This window comes from Oratosquilla oratoria, chromosome 38 (genome assembly GCF_046742065.1).
Source record: "Oratosquilla oratoria isolate Oo_2021 chromosome 38, ASM4674206v1, whole genome shotgun sequence".
In the NCBI taxonomy this organism is placed as follows: domain Eukaryota; kingdom Metazoa; phylum Arthropoda; class Malacostraca; order Stomatopoda; family Squillidae; genus Oratosquilla; species Oratosquilla oratoria.
Window position 1 is genome coordinate 25,363,196 of NC_134814.1, and position 14,968 is coordinate 25,378,163.

Here is a 14,968-nt window from a genome sequence, read left to right on the forward strand (position 1 = left end):
AACCTGATCTATGAGAATTAGGACCTTGAATATTCCATTGAATTATAGACATTATACCGTTTCTTTTTTTGGGTCTACTGGTCTGGGAAGAAGTTTGGGAGAGAGGGTCTACTGGTCTGGGAAGAGGTTTGGGAGAGAGGGTCTACAAGATAAGTTTTCTAACTTTTTTGCTTTCGTGGGCAGTATCCTCCTCTCTGACAATGGTCTGACAGACGATGTAGAGTGGATTATTAGTTCCTTTCTTAGATTGCATATCACGATATGGGGAAGAAGATGGAGACGAGGGTGGACTGTGGAGTCTTTAACTGCGCACAGCTTCAGACTCCATATCTTTGCTTCTGTGCACCTCAACCAAGTGAGGCACATCAGTCTGTGATCCCTTTATTGGGGAGCCCCAAGTTTGGAAGGTTGATTGATTGAGAGGAGGCTTTATTGAAGGAACCCTGTGAAGTTTCAGCAATGGGGACTTAGGTTCCCCTCCAGATGGGTCAGGAGACATTCCCTCAACTGGGAATGAGAGAATCTCTGCAGAGGAGGGTCGAGTACTAGAATTTCCAAGTTGTGGAGAACAACGATTAGGTCTAATAGTGATTCACGCCGAGGCTTGGGTTCAGCATTAACAGAAGAATTCGTATTAGTGTTTGTTTTTCTATTAGATTCTCGAGTTGGTTGATCCTCATTGTTTCTGTGCACCTCTACTGAGTGAGGCACAGTAGTCAGCAATCCCTCAACTGGGTAGTCCAAGTCTGGAAGAGATTATCCGAGAGGAGGCTTCATTGGAAGAAGCCTGTGAGGTTTCTACAATAGAAACCTTAGGTGCCCCTCCAGATGGGGCTGGGGACACCCCTTTAGGATTGACAATATTAGGAGAGGGATCAGGGGGTCTAGGAGGATCAGGTAGGAGGTTTAGGATGTACAGTTTGAATAGCCGCCATGATCGTGTATATTCATGAGGCCACACCATATATTAAGATCAATACATAGATACTGCAGTTGCCTGATGCCTCAAGCAATAAAAGAAAAGTCTCTGTAGAGTCGGGAAGTTCCAGAAACGACTATTTACACATGCAGGGCCTCAGAGGCGAGTTAGAGACTTTGTTCACCCGGGGTTTGTCCTCTTTTGTTTTGTCCCATTTAGGATGGGTTCGGCGTAGTCACTCTGCATGTGTACTGGATAGCGAGAAAGGAAGTCGGCAGCCTAGTACCTGCCTTGCAAACATGCATTCCCCAGTCGGTGAGCTTTTGGCCCTCGCAAGGAGTAGTGACCTTGCGGTATACATCCCCACTTGACTGGGTTCAGACGTGTAGCTTGGGAGGCACTAAGATACTAGAACCTTCCTTAAGTATTAGAGAAAGATGGTGAAAAAGGGGAGTAGGGGAGTAGGGTAGCAAATATGAAGGATAGGGATAGGGGAATACACAATTAAAAGGGTGAGGGATCCCCTATCTATTCACTACCCCAAAAACCTCGTCCTAAAACAACCGTCATAGGGCGAGGGCGGCAAATCCTATGAGCATTCCAGTCCATTGTCAAAGACAAACTAGGGTCTTCAACAAAACTTTTTGGCTCCGTTTTCATCTGGTAGCTTAGGGCTGGCCTCTCCAGTAAGGTTGCACCTGGCTGGCACGGCACAGCTCGGCACGGCACAGCTCAGCCCGTCCTTCCTACACAGCTCAGCCCGTCCTTCCTACACAGCTCAGCCCGTCCTTCCTACACAGCTCAGCCCGTCCTTCCTACACGCTAGCTCAGCCCGTCCTTCCTACACAGCTCAGCCCGTCCTTCCTACACGCTAGCACCCCCCCCCCCCACTACAAAGTACTGGGCTTCAGGGGGTCATCCTCATCTTGGCGAGGTGACAAGTTGCAGAACCTCTAAATTAAATTCATGTCAGATACAGAATACCTGGAGGAGTCCCCCCCCGTCCTCTTAACTCTCAATACAAGATAATGTACAACTGCAGTGTGAGAATGTCCAAAGATAGAGGTGCTAGTAATCTACAGTCAAAAATCTAACCCCTGTGACCAAAACTTTGCTTTGGTTATAAAACCAGTATACACATGGTATAGACTGTACAGTGGATATCTTGCCGAAGTATACTTCAATTCTAAACTACAGCAGTGTGCTCACTATTCATTCAAGCATACAGCCAGGTCCAAGTCTAAAGTTTCACCTTTGGGCTATACAAGACGTACATGAAATTTACATTTCATCTATTACTAGGGTACCAAATTAAACATTAGATTTAGCAGTTTATTTTATTAAATTTGTTAAACAATTCCCTCTTATAATTTATATTTAAAGCTACGACATATTACATGCATTTTGTTTCACTATAATTAAAATGATGAATCTTGAATTATGTACATTTTCTGATATCTAGATTATACATGATGTTTATCTAAAATAATTTGGCCCTGGTTGATAAGGAGATAGATTCTCATTAGCCACAGAGGTGGGAGGTGGGATGTCCAGAACTTCACTATTATCAGTTTCTGACAATTCCTGAGCAACATTCATTCCATTAGTCAATAATTGAAATTATTTGGTGTATGGTTCCATAATACAAGCACAAAACATTGTATGCAAGGTAAGGATCTTCCTACCTTGAAGCACTTGTTTTCAAAACCGCTTTCAACATTGGGTGAAGGAGTATTCTTCCGGGGCACACTGTTTGGGGATGGGTTATTGAATGGGTTCTCTCTGGGTAAAGGGGATTGTGTTGCATTTGTTGATCTTCCATCCATCACTCCAAAACTCGGGTTAGCAAAACGGAACTGAAGATTGGATCTGTACAAATACAAAAATTAGCACATCCTTAAAGATCTGTGTAGGAATACAAAAATTAGCACATCTTTACAGATCTGTGTAAGAATACAAAAATTAGCACATCTTTACAGATCTTTACAGATCTGTGTAAGAATACAAAAATTAGCATGTCCTTACAAGGTGTTATTTCTCATTCCCAGTAACAATTACCCCTTGTCCACAGCACCAATTTATTAACACATACTCAAGGTTGCTTTTCTTCCACATCTGCAGACCACCCCGTGTAAACCAGAGGACTGCTACACAAGTTAAGAACACCAAAATCAAGACTAGGACTACCACAAGGGCAACTATTCCCCAGCCATATTTAACAGGTTCTTTCTCTACTTCACACGAGATTCCACTGAAGCCATCATGACACCTGTGCCAAAGTAACAAGAAGGGGTCTCAGTAATGTTGCAATATTTCATACAATAGCTTTGTTACAAAGTTCATTGTAATCAATGACCAATATCTTACTTGCACATGTAGGCATCATGTCCCATTTTTACACAATCCCCACCTTGTCCACAAGGGTGGTTTTCACAAGTGCCAGCCTGTAAAACCATAATTAACCCTTTGATTAATGCAATTCTAGGTAGGGTTATAAGCAGGATTTGTAATTCTATTACTATTTGCAAGGATAATGGGTTGGAAATTGGAGATGGTTTAAGAAAATGGAGAAAAGTGGGAGATAAGCCAGTTGTTTGCTGATGACACTGCACTTGTGGAAGGATCAGAGGAGGGTTTGAGGAAGTTTGTGACAGTTGGGGAAGCTGTGCAAAGATATTAGAGATAATTGTGGGGAAAAGGTGATGATATGTACATGGGGAGAAAGTGGCAAACTCTTAGAGTACCAAGGGGGAGAGACTGGAAGTAGATAGTTTTAGATACTTTGGTGCAAATGTGGCAGGAAAGGGAGTGGAGGTGGAGGTAGGATGTAGACTGAGAAAAGTGAATGCCTTGGATTAAAGTGTAGAGACACATTTGGGAATGGATGCTAAAAGACTATGAAAGAGCGACTGCCAACAGCACTGTATGGGGCAGAAACATCGAACATAAGAGATGAAGTTTGAACGTATTTGAGACGAGGTGCCCAAGAAGAATGATGGGGGTTACTAGGCTGGATAGAGTGATAAGCGAGGCGAGGATGAGAACAGGGGTGGAAAAGGAGTTGGGAGATAGGGTTAATGAAATAGTATTGGGATGGTTTGGACAAGTGGAAAGAGAATGAAGAAAGATTAATAAAAGAGGTGGGGAGGGCAGAGGTGGAAGGAGTGAATACGAGGGGAGGCAACCAAGGACTATATGGATGGAAGAGGTAAATGGGGCATTGGGAAAGAGGGGAATGTCTCTTGAAGGACAATATAGGGGGTGAATGGAGAATGGTTGTGTATGGATGATGCTGTGATGCATCAAAGGGAGCGAGTGTGGGATGGGGGGGGCGATGGTGCGAAAAGTAATTTTATGGAACCTGAAAATTTCTCCCCGTCTTCTCTTTCTGAATGAGGGGATTGAGAAAAGTGGGGGGGGGGGGTCACAAATTTAATGAAGAGGCCTTGCTGTGAATGTGCTGTCTTGCAACACTACCGACCTAGGGCAGTGGGCAAGGTTCAGGAATGACCCGTCATCTAGGAGGAGCCAAGATAAGACGGAGGGACAGGGGTGAATGGTAATGGAGTACATAGGGATGGAATGGGTAGGAGCAGGCTTTTTTTTTTTTTTTTTTGGGGGGGGGGCTATCTCCCTTGTAAGGAGGGTAAAGTCTTTGGTATATGCATTTATTCTAATCTAGGCACTGTATCTGACTGGATGCACTACATTGTCATTAAAGGATAGCAATTTAAAATCAATACATACCAGCACACAAATAGCCTCTTCCTCTAGCCAAACAAAACCTGTTTGGCAAAGACATTGCGCTGCTTTCGCAGAGTCTTCTGGTAATGGGATGCACAACTGCTCACACTTCAGCTTCTTGCATTCGTTTGCATCTAATTACAGAACCAGTTCAATGGATTAGTTTTCAATTGCATCTGGCCAAACGAAGGGATGGAGCTTGTCGCAATTTAAATAATGTTGATAAATTGGTGAAATGGCAACTTGCACATTTCTAGGTGACCTATACTGAAGCAGAGCTTATTGCTGGCTAGTGAACTTACCTGCATGGTAGGCATGTGCAGATTTAGTTCCAATGGCCATGGGTTCCCACTTGAGCCCCATTATGGAACAGTTATTATCGGAGTCATAGCTGTAGCAAGAGACAAATTCCCGCTTGTCTCTATTGTACCAGTACAGTTTATTTTCTAGAATTCCAAGCCCCACTGGGTTGTAGACCTTGGGAAATAGAAAATTGTGCAGACCTCAACATTCCAGAATCAAGCCTATCCACTTTAGACTAAAGATTTTAACCTTTCAACTAGATCACTATTTGTATGCACAATGAGTTACTGGTAGCTTACTTTTGCCAGTATACTTACACCATTTATGGGCTAATGAAAATTTATATCCATATGTACATACTACAAACACTAAACATGTTAAAACGCATTACATTAAAAGGCCCTTTCCCATTGTAAGGGGGGGGTGGCCAAGTCTAAACATACCCATCCTGCACTCGTCCAAAACTGTTTATTCAATCTAAATTCCTTGAAGAAGGGTCATCCCTGTCTCCCACCAACTGCTCAGGTAAGATGCTTTGCAGCAGGAACCTAGCCCCTTTTACTCCAGGGCCCAACAAAATCTGGGTTACTCCCACCACTTCACTGCATGGCGACTCTTCCCTCAACTACAAAACTTTCAGAAACTCCAGGCCAAATTTCCTTGTCCATTAATGACCTCTCCATTTGCCTATCTCTTGCCATCTCACTTCCCAGCTTGATAGATTCCCATTCTACCATCACCTAAATTTATTACAGACTCCACTCACCATAGTATTCTTAATGCGTTGGCGACCATTGCCTTCAAAACTGACCATTTCAATAACATTGAGTTTTATGTCACTCCAGTACACCCGTTTTTTTATCTCATCCAGTGCCAAGTCTCCACATTGTACTATCTGAAGTATTGGAAGAGCTTTTAGCTAGCATTTACAATAAACTTCACAAGGTTTATTATGTAGTAATAATCTGCTTGGATATCAAGCTCTTGCAATAAACTCCATTTCAATATTTAATTTATAGCAGCAATCTATTTTCCAGCAAAAATAGTGAGATCAGGTTCTACCTGAAAAATTAAGACATCTACAACAGACAACTCACCCACACAAGGTGAGGGACTCACCCCACTGTTGACTAGAGTCCATATATTCTTTCCATCAAGTTGACTTGTCAAGATCTCTGCACTGTCATCCAGAGAGTTCACACACATGAATAGTTTCCTGGTCTGCACAGACACTCTAGAGACTGGGATGGTCACATTGGGGCCACGGTAGAAAATATGACAGTGGGATGTGGACAGACTGCACACCTATTTAGGAGAGAAAATAAATTGTGACAATCCAGTCTGTCTCACTTCCTCACTCATAACCACAAGGGCAAAACTGTGGCAAAGTAGTCGTTTACCAATTTAATTCCCATCAATATCTTCCTTTCCTCTTTGGTGGTGATGGTGGTGGTAGCAGCAGCAGTGATAGCAGTAGGAAGAGTAGAAGAAAAGGGAAGGGTTACAAGAACTAGAAATGGGATTCATAGCTGGTAAGGAAAACCTAGCCTCCATATTGAAAGTGGTTAACCACTTCAGTACAAGCCAAATTCTCACATGCAGCACTGGCTGCCATATGTACAATGCATCATACTATTCGCATTATGAAAAGCCACTGCTGTATAACTCATTCTATTTTACCCCAAGTAATAAACAAAACATGATCAAACCAGTCCACAGAATCTAGGTGCAACTCGTGTACAACTACAAGAATGTATAGTAAAGATGCTGATGCTGGCACCCTTGTATACCCACTCGCTCTTCATGACTCCTACATAGGCATCATACCAAAATGGTTAAAGGCTTCAAATTATTTTACCATGGTGATTATTTTGGCAGACCCAACTTTTGGGTTAAAGGATGGCACTGCAAACACTGAAAGCTAGCATTTTTGCTCCATGGATGCTAAATATTAACTTGCTATGAAATCTTATAAGTACACATTTCCATGTAGAGCTTTTAACACCACTGTTGGATATTTTTGCATGGAACAGGTTAGGATTTGCCATATCCAATCAAGGATGTCAAATTTTTTGCTAGTTCTTACCTTCATTATTGTGGTGTGGCTGTAGCTCCTGCGTTGCCTTCCATTGGTGCCAGTTATGAGTTCCGAGAAATAAATATTTCCGTGCACATAATCTAGAGAGAGTGCATTTGGTCTTTGCAGATCCTTGAAGGGAATTAGTTTTTCAGAATCTGGTAACAAAGTCGTTCCCTTTAGCATTCCAATACGATGGACCAAGATTTGACCGTTTACATCTGTAAATTGGAGAAAAAAAAGTCAAATTACCCCAGTTGTACATCTCAATTTGTGCACTTTACCTGGAAATACTCCATGAAAGCAGCACCTACCATCTGCCATCATGATCAGGCCTCTGATTGGATCTATGTCGACTGAGCTGATGGAACTTTGCTTGAAATCAGTCTCTGGCATTTTCTCTCTTGTCAATGTGGCACCCTTGTTACTCTGTATTAGTATCTCTTCTTTGTCTACAATAAACAGCATGTCTATCCCATCTGAAAAAAATTGAACAATTAAAATAGTTCCCAAGAAGGTAGTCTGGATATGCTGATGATTTATGAAATTTTTGGCTTGAATGTCAAGCGCTGGAGCCAGTGGGCCATTTAGCGCATAGGTAGTCTGGATATGCCAGACTATCCAAAGGCATTCTATGATTCTTCACCCAATTAGTCCACTTCACTTTAAATTGCTTTGGGTTTACGTCTGCAGCACTGATCTATGCCACCTTTCCAATTATATAAAATAGGATATGGATCGCATACAATTCATCCAAGTGCCCTTTACAAATGCAATCAACATCATCATCAGGGTGCCAGAAAAGATAAAATTCCCCACCGTCTCCCTCGGCTGGGGGTGATGTCAATGCTCAGAGCGAGTCATTGACAAAGCAGGACTATTCTGGCTAAACATTGTGGCAGGGTCCCCATGCCAAACCACAGCAAATTCACTGCTAATGCCTTATTGTGTTCACTTCAAAATTAGTAATTAATCCATTGCCCTGGATCTTTTGAGATCATCTATCAGCTAAATGGTTTGACAGTGCAGTGGTACTCTCCCAGATTCCTTCATAATACTAAAGTTTTACAAGTAGATTCAACATCAGTTTCCATGTCCCAAGTCAAGCAAACATTTGATGAAAATTTATTTTAAACCATGAGTTGGGCACAAACATTAGTACCAATTGAATTTCAATTTCAGACCAGCTGAAATTGAAAGCCTTCATATACATAAACGTTTCAATTTTCAGTATTCCATTTTCCTATTTTACAAACGCTAGCCAAAATTTGTGAGAAAATCAAGAATATAGATAGATAAAACACCTGGAAGACCAAGACAATTTGGGTTCAGACAAGGAAGATCATGTACCACAAACTTAATGTTTCTACTCAAGATTAATAGTGCAAGAAAGGAAAATTTTCAGCATTCCATTTTCCTGTTGTACAAACGCTAGCCAAAATTTGAGAAAATCATCAAGAATAGATAGATAAAACACCTGGAAGACCAAGACAATTTGGGTTCAGACAAGGAAGATCATGTACCACAAACTTAATGTTTCTACTCAAGATTAATAGTGCAAGAAAGGAAAGGATGGGCCGATTGGGCTTTCCTGGACTTAAAACCTTGACAAAGTACCACAAAAAAATTAAATAAACTGGAAAATAGGAGGGATACAAGGGAACCTACTAAAATGAATGGAGGACTTCCGGATTGGTAGAAAGACTAGAGTAGTGCTCAGAAAAATATTCAGATTGGAAAGACGTGATCAGTGGAGTACTGCAAGGATCTGTATTGGCTCCAATATTGTTTGTGAATGACATGGATGATGTGAAATGTTACACGAGCTTCTTTGCAGAGATGCCAAACTTAAGGAAAGTAAAAACTGAAAAGGATTGCAAATCACTGCAGGAAGACCTGAATAAGGTATAAAACTGGAGTCAAATGGGAAATGGACTTGAATATTAAGAAGTGTAGCATAATGGAGTTTGGAAAAAGCAAAAACAGAATATCAGGACAATATAAAATTGGAACAAAGGAGGTAAAGAAGGAGATCCAAATAAGATTTGGGTGTAATTATCTCAAACTACTTTTCCTTTGACAAAAAATTGTTGGAGAATCCTACAACTTGCTAAGATCAATAAAAGTGGCATTTACATATTTGGACAAAGAAATTATTTAAAAAATATTGGTCACTTATAAGGCCTCAACTAGAATGTGGCAACACTGATCACCCAGTACCAAAAAGAATATAAAGAAAATGGAAAGAATCCAGAGAGCAGCAACAAAAATGGCACCTGCACTTGCAAACTTGTCATACGAGGAGAGATTGGCTAAACTGGAGTTACCAATTCTGGAGCAAAGGAGAGAGAGAGGTGACCTACTGACCATCTACAGAATCATGAAAGGCACAGAAATACTAGATAGAGAGGACTTGTTAAACTGGGACAGGAGAAGCACAAGAGGGCATGGAAAGAAAAACAGCTACAGAAGAAATCTGAAGAAAAACAGTTTTCCACAGAGTGGTGGACACTTGGAACAAACTGAACAATGAAAGTGTGTGCAAAAACCATTCACGAGTTTAAGAGCAAACTAGACTGCGAGATACAAAGGCGGGACACCATGAGCGTAGCTCCCCTTCCCGCAAAATACAACTATGTAAATATACAAGGTAAGAGGCGGCAGTAAGAAGAAGATGGTTAGTGTATTTTAGAGGTTTGCTAAATGTGGAGGAGGATAGGGAAGGAAAGGTATTTGCGGTAGGAGGCACCAAGAAAGTGACCGATTGACAAGGGAAATTGAGAAAAGACTAGGTAAAAATCTTTAAAATGAGAGCAGGCAAGGCATCTGGTTTATATGGATGTCATGCAGTGTCTAAAAAAGGGAGGTACTGTACAGTGCTGAACTGGCTGGTGAGGTAGTGTGACATTTCACCAAAACAGGGTAGAATGGCAGAGGATTAGGAGTGCCTGTATAGTTATACTTTACAAGAGAAAAAGGGACAAAAGAGTAGTTTCAGAGGGATCAGTTTGTTGAGTATTTAGGAAGGCTTATGGGAGGGTTGATTTAAAGGATTAGAGAGGAAGTAATTTGTGGGGAACAGCGTGGGTTTAGTTAAGGTAGAGGGTTAGGTGGATCTGATTTGTGGTAAGACATGGAGAGCCCTTACATGCCAAAGTGCCGCCCCAGGGCAAAGTGCCGCCCCAGGGCAAAGTGCCGCCCCAGGGCAAAGTGCCGCCCCAGGGCAAAGTGCCGCCCCAGGGCAAAGTGCCGCCCCAGGGCAAAGTGCCGCCCCAGGGCAAAGTGCCGCCCCAGGGCAAAGTGCCGCCCCAGGGCAAAGTGCCGCCCCAGGGCAAAGTGCCGCCCCAGGGCAAAGTGCCGCCCCAGGGCAAAGTGCCGCCCCAGGGCAAAGTGCCGCCCCAGGGCAAAGTGCCGCCCCAGGGCAAAGTGCCGCCCCAGGGCAAAGTGCCGCCCCAGGGCAAAGTGCCGCCCCAGGGCAAAGTGCCGCCCCAGGGCAAAGTGCCGCCCCAGGGCAAAGTGCCGCCCCAGGGCAAAGTGCCGCCCCAGGGCAAAGTGCCGCCCCAGGGCAAAGTGCCGCCCCAGGGCAAAGTGCCGCCCCAGGGCAAAGTGCCGCCCCAGGGCAAAGTGCCGCCCCAGGGCAAAGTGCCGCCCCAGGGCAAAGTGCCGCCCCAGGGCAAAGTGCCGCCCCAGGGCAAAGTGCCGCCCCAGGGCAAAGTGCCGCCCCAGGGCAAAGTGCCGCCCCAGGGCAAAGTGCCGCCCCAGGGCAAAGTGCCGCCCCAGGGCAAAGTGCCGCCCCAGGGCAAAGTGCCGCCCCAGGGCAAAGTGCCGCCCCAGGGCAAAGTGCCGCCCCAGGGCAAAGTGCCGCCCCAGGGCAAAGTGCCGCCCCAGGGCAAAGTGCCGCCCCAGGGCAAAGTGCCGCCCCAGGGCAAAGTGCCGCCCCAGGGCAAAGTGCCGCCCCAGGGCAAAGTGCCAGGGCAAAGTGCCGCCCCAGGGCAAAGTGCCGCCCCAGGGCAAAGTGCCGCCCCAGGGCAAAGTGCCGCCCCAGGGCAAAGTGCCGCCCCAGGGCAAAGTGCCGCCCCAGGGCAAAGTGCCGCCCCAGGGCAAAGTGCCGCCCCAGGGCAAAGTGCCGCCCCAGGGCAAAGTGCCGCCCCAGGGCAAAGTGCCGCCCCAGGGCAAAGTGCCGCCCCAGGGCAAAGTGCCGCCCCAGGGCAAAGTGCCGCCCCAGGGCAAAGTGCCGCCCCAGGGCAAAGTGCCGCCCCAGGGCAAAGTGCCGCCCCAGGGCAAAGTGCCGCCCCAGGGCAAAGTGCCGCCCCAGGGCAAAGTGCCGCCCCAGGGCAAAGTGCCGCCCCAGGGCAAAGTGCCGCCCCAGGGCAAAGTGCCGCCCCAGGGCAAAGTGCCGCCCCAGGGCAAAGTGCCGCCCCAGGGCAAAGTGCCGCCCCAGGGCAAAGTGCCGCCCCAGGGCAAAGTGCCGCCCCAGGGCAAAGTCCTCAATGATCCCCCCACCCCTATCCCCCATCACCACTTCCTATCTCCATCCCTTATAGCTTGTTTTAGCTATTGGCTTGCAAAATAATTAAACTAATTTTAATTGTATTTAATATCCCTACTGCAGGAAGGACAAGGGAAAAATTTCATATTCTGTCGATTCTAACAATTTGTATATTACGATAAAATATTCAGGGTTCCTTTTACCTTTTTTTTATTATTATAATTACTTTGTCAGCCTCACGGATGGCATGTCCAGACTAGAATTGCTGTCCCCCTAAATGTGCCGCTCCAGGGCATATGCCCCCCTTGCCCCCCCCATGTGAGGGCTCTGAAAACATGTGAGAAAGCTTTAGCAATGAATAAGGATGTTTTTTGGGCTTATGGATTTGGTGAAGGCTTATGACAGGGTAGACAAGAAGGCACTGTGGGAGGTTTTGCAGATATGGGTCAAGAGGAAATCTGTTAAGAGCAGTAAAGTGTTTTTTACAAGAGTAGTTGAGCCTGTGTTAATATTAGAAACGGAGAGCGAGTGGTCTGAGGTAAAGGTGGGACTTTGCCAGGGATGTGTTATGTCACCATGGCTGTTCAATGTGTACATGGATGGGTTGGTGTGGGAGGTAAATGTAAGGGTAACGAGAGGGGATTGGAGATGATTAAAGAAAATAGAAAAATGGGATTAAGCCAGTTTACCGACAACACTGCACTTATAGCAAGATCAAAGAGATTAAGGTGTGCAAAAAGTTGAAGGTAAATGTGGGTAAAAGGTGATGAGATGTACAAGAGGAGAGGATGGCAGCATACTAGAAGAGTATTAAGGGAGAGGCTGGAGCTTTAGATACTTGGGGGCACATGTGGCAAAAGGGAGGAGTGGAGATGGAGGTAAAAGGTAGATTGGGAGAACCAAATAAATACTTTGGGGTGCCTTGGGGGATTGAAAAGTAACATTTGGGAGTGGATGCTAAGGAGATTGTATGAATGGGTGATTGTGCCAACAGCACTGTATGGGGCAGAAACATGGAACATGAGGACAATTATGATAGGTGCTACTAGGCTGGATAGAGATAGAAACGAGGAGAGGAGAACAGGGGTGGAAAAGGAGTTGGGAAACAAGATTAAAAGGGTAGTGGGATGGTTTGGACACATGGAAAGAATGAGAAGAAAGTAAAAGTGTGGAAGACAGAGGTGGATGGAGAGAGCAGAAGGGGGCAACCAAGGGAGAGATGGATGGATGGGGTAAAAGGGGGATCAAGAAAGATGGGGGGTGTATGTTGAGGAAGGGAGAAGACAAGATAGGGACGTGTGGAGAATGGTTGTGTACAGATGATCCTGTGGTGCATGGAAGGGAGTGGGTGGGGGATAGGGGTTAAGGGGTGGTTACGCAAATGATATTTTGATCAGCCTGAAGGGATTTCTCCCTATCTTCTCTTTCTGGCAGGGTTACCAATTAAATGAAGTGGCCTTGCTGCATCTTGCTACATTACTTCTGACCCAGAGCAATGGGCAATATGCAGGGAAGATCAGTCATCCAGTACGAGCTAAGAAAAGGTGAAAGGGATGTGTGGTATATGGGAGTGGAATGGGCAGGGATCAAGTAGGCAGGAGTGGATTTACGCTTTTCGAGTTTGGCTCCCTTATAAGGGGGGGGGGAACCTTTGGTATAATCATGTACATGCACATTAACCAAGCATTAACAAGCACTAGGTTTTCCTACTACGTCCTTTGAACTATATCAAGTTGGACATCTTACTTTCAGGTTTGCAGGTACGTTCATCAGGCTCAAGCATGTAACCAGATGCACAATCACACTTGAAAGAACCTCGTGTGTTGATGCAGTAGTGACTGCAAGTCGATTCCATTTGACACTCGTTTACATCCTGCGAAATTTTAACGTGTTACTTTAAGTTATAAAGGCAAAGCGTAATTGAAGCCCTTTCAATAGCACTGCTTGATAAAATGTACAAAACATGTTAATAAAACTCCTAGTATCTAAATGTTTATGTAAATATTAAGAACTACATTACATTCAACTATCTTGGATGGAAACTGGTTACATTAATTTATGCACTTCCCAAAATTCTTTCTGTATGCTTTAGGTTAAATCTACATCCAAACTGCTTGAAGCCATTGCTTCTCATTATTAGAATTTAGAACATTTTCAACTTCAATATTATCAATCCCTATAAAATCTAGGGCTTAACCCAAATTTCCACAATATTCTTAAATTCTGTACAAGTCTCACTGTTGCATTCATTCCAATCTACAACCTTCTTGAACAAGACCATACAGAAACAGCCTATCTTGAGTGAGGATGGACCAGTGACTTGTAAATGGCTGGACTTCTGAACTCCAGATATTACCAACCCTAATGTACAATTACTCAAGCATTATACAAATATGCCTTACCCAGCAGTCTTTGTCTATTGTTGTGTATCCTGGGTTACACTCACAGCGAGCAGAAACTGGTCCAGGATGGCAAATGTGTGGGCAGCCCCCATTGTTCTTGCATGATGTTACTGAAAAAAGTTAACACCACCTGTAAAAATTTGACAGGTTCAAGGCGATTTTTTTACCCTGCTTTCAAGGTAGCTTTAACAGCACCAGTTTCAATGTGGTTATCAATGACATTACCCCAGTGGATAGCCACATGTTTAAGGTTCGTTTCATCAGAGCCATTGCAGTTATCTAAAGATTGTGTGAATAGCAATATCAAAGTGTTATGTCACCCTGGCTGTTCAATCTTTACATGGGGTGGTGCGAGAGGTGAATGCAAGGGTAGTGGGTCAGGGGTTGGAGATGATTAAAGAAAATGGAGAAAAGTGGGAGGAGAGCCAGTTGTTGTTTGCTGATGACGCTGCGCTTGTAGCAGGATCAGAGGAGGGATTGAGCAAGTTAGTGACAGTTTGAGAGGGTGTGTGAAAGGAAACTTTAGATAAATGTGGGTAAAAGTACGGTGATAAGATGTACAAGGGGAAAGAGTGACAGCAGGCTGGAGGTGAGCATTAAAGGTGAAAGACTGGAGGAAGTGGATAGTTTTAGATATTTGGATGCGAATGTTGCAGGAAAGGGAGGAGTGTGGGTGGAGGTAGAATGTAGATTGAGAGAAGCGAGTAAATGCCTTGGTGGGTTGAAAAGTGTAATGAAAAATAGACATCTGGGAATGGATGCTAAGGAGGAGGTTATATGAAGGAGTGATTGTACCAACAGCATTGTACAGGGCAGAAACATGGAACATGAGAGAGGAAGAGAGGAGGAGTTTGACTGTGTTTGAGATGAAATGTCCGAGAAGTATGATAGAGGTTACTAGGCTAGATAGAGTAAGAAATGAGGCGGAGGAGGAGAACGGGTGGAAAGGGAACTGGGAGATAGGGTTGATGAAAGGGTATTAGGATGGTTTGGTCACTTGGAAATAATGAGTGAAGAAAGATTAGTAAAAAGTA

At 44.4% G+C, this 14,968-nt stretch overlaps 1 protein-coding gene across 1 annotated transcript in view; it reads right to left on the minus strand.

Annotated features, from left to right (window-relative positions):
* Positions 1–2,242: 2,242 nt before the first annotated feature.
* Positions 2,243–14,968, minus strand: part of LOC143020019 (vitellogenin receptor Yl-like) — a 160,885-nt gene continuing 148,159 nt past the window's right edge. The window contains exons 29-40 of the mRNA XM_076176127.1: positions 13,935–14,044; positions 13,279–13,405; positions 7,358–7,522; positions 7,053–7,264; positions 6,086–6,271; positions 5,733–5,861; positions 4,966–5,140; positions 4,667–4,797; positions 3,287–3,363; positions 3,012–3,188; positions 2,605–2,788; positions 2,243–2,503 (exon numbers count right to left, since the gene is read on the minus strand). Coding sequence (XP_076032242.1) covers positions 2,396–2,503; positions 2,605–2,788; positions 3,012–3,188; positions 3,287–3,363; positions 4,667–4,797; positions 4,966–5,140; positions 5,733–5,861; positions 6,086–6,271; positions 7,053–7,264; positions 7,358–7,522; positions 13,279–13,405; positions 13,935–14,044 — 1,781 coding nt within the window. The 3' untranslated portion in view covers positions 2,243–2,395. The remainder of the gene's footprint in view (positions 2,504–2,604; positions 2,789–3,011; positions 3,189–3,286; positions 3,364–4,666; positions 4,798–4,965; positions 5,141–5,732; positions 5,862–6,085; positions 6,272–7,052; positions 7,265–7,357; positions 7,523–13,278; positions 13,406–13,934; positions 14,045–14,968) is intronic.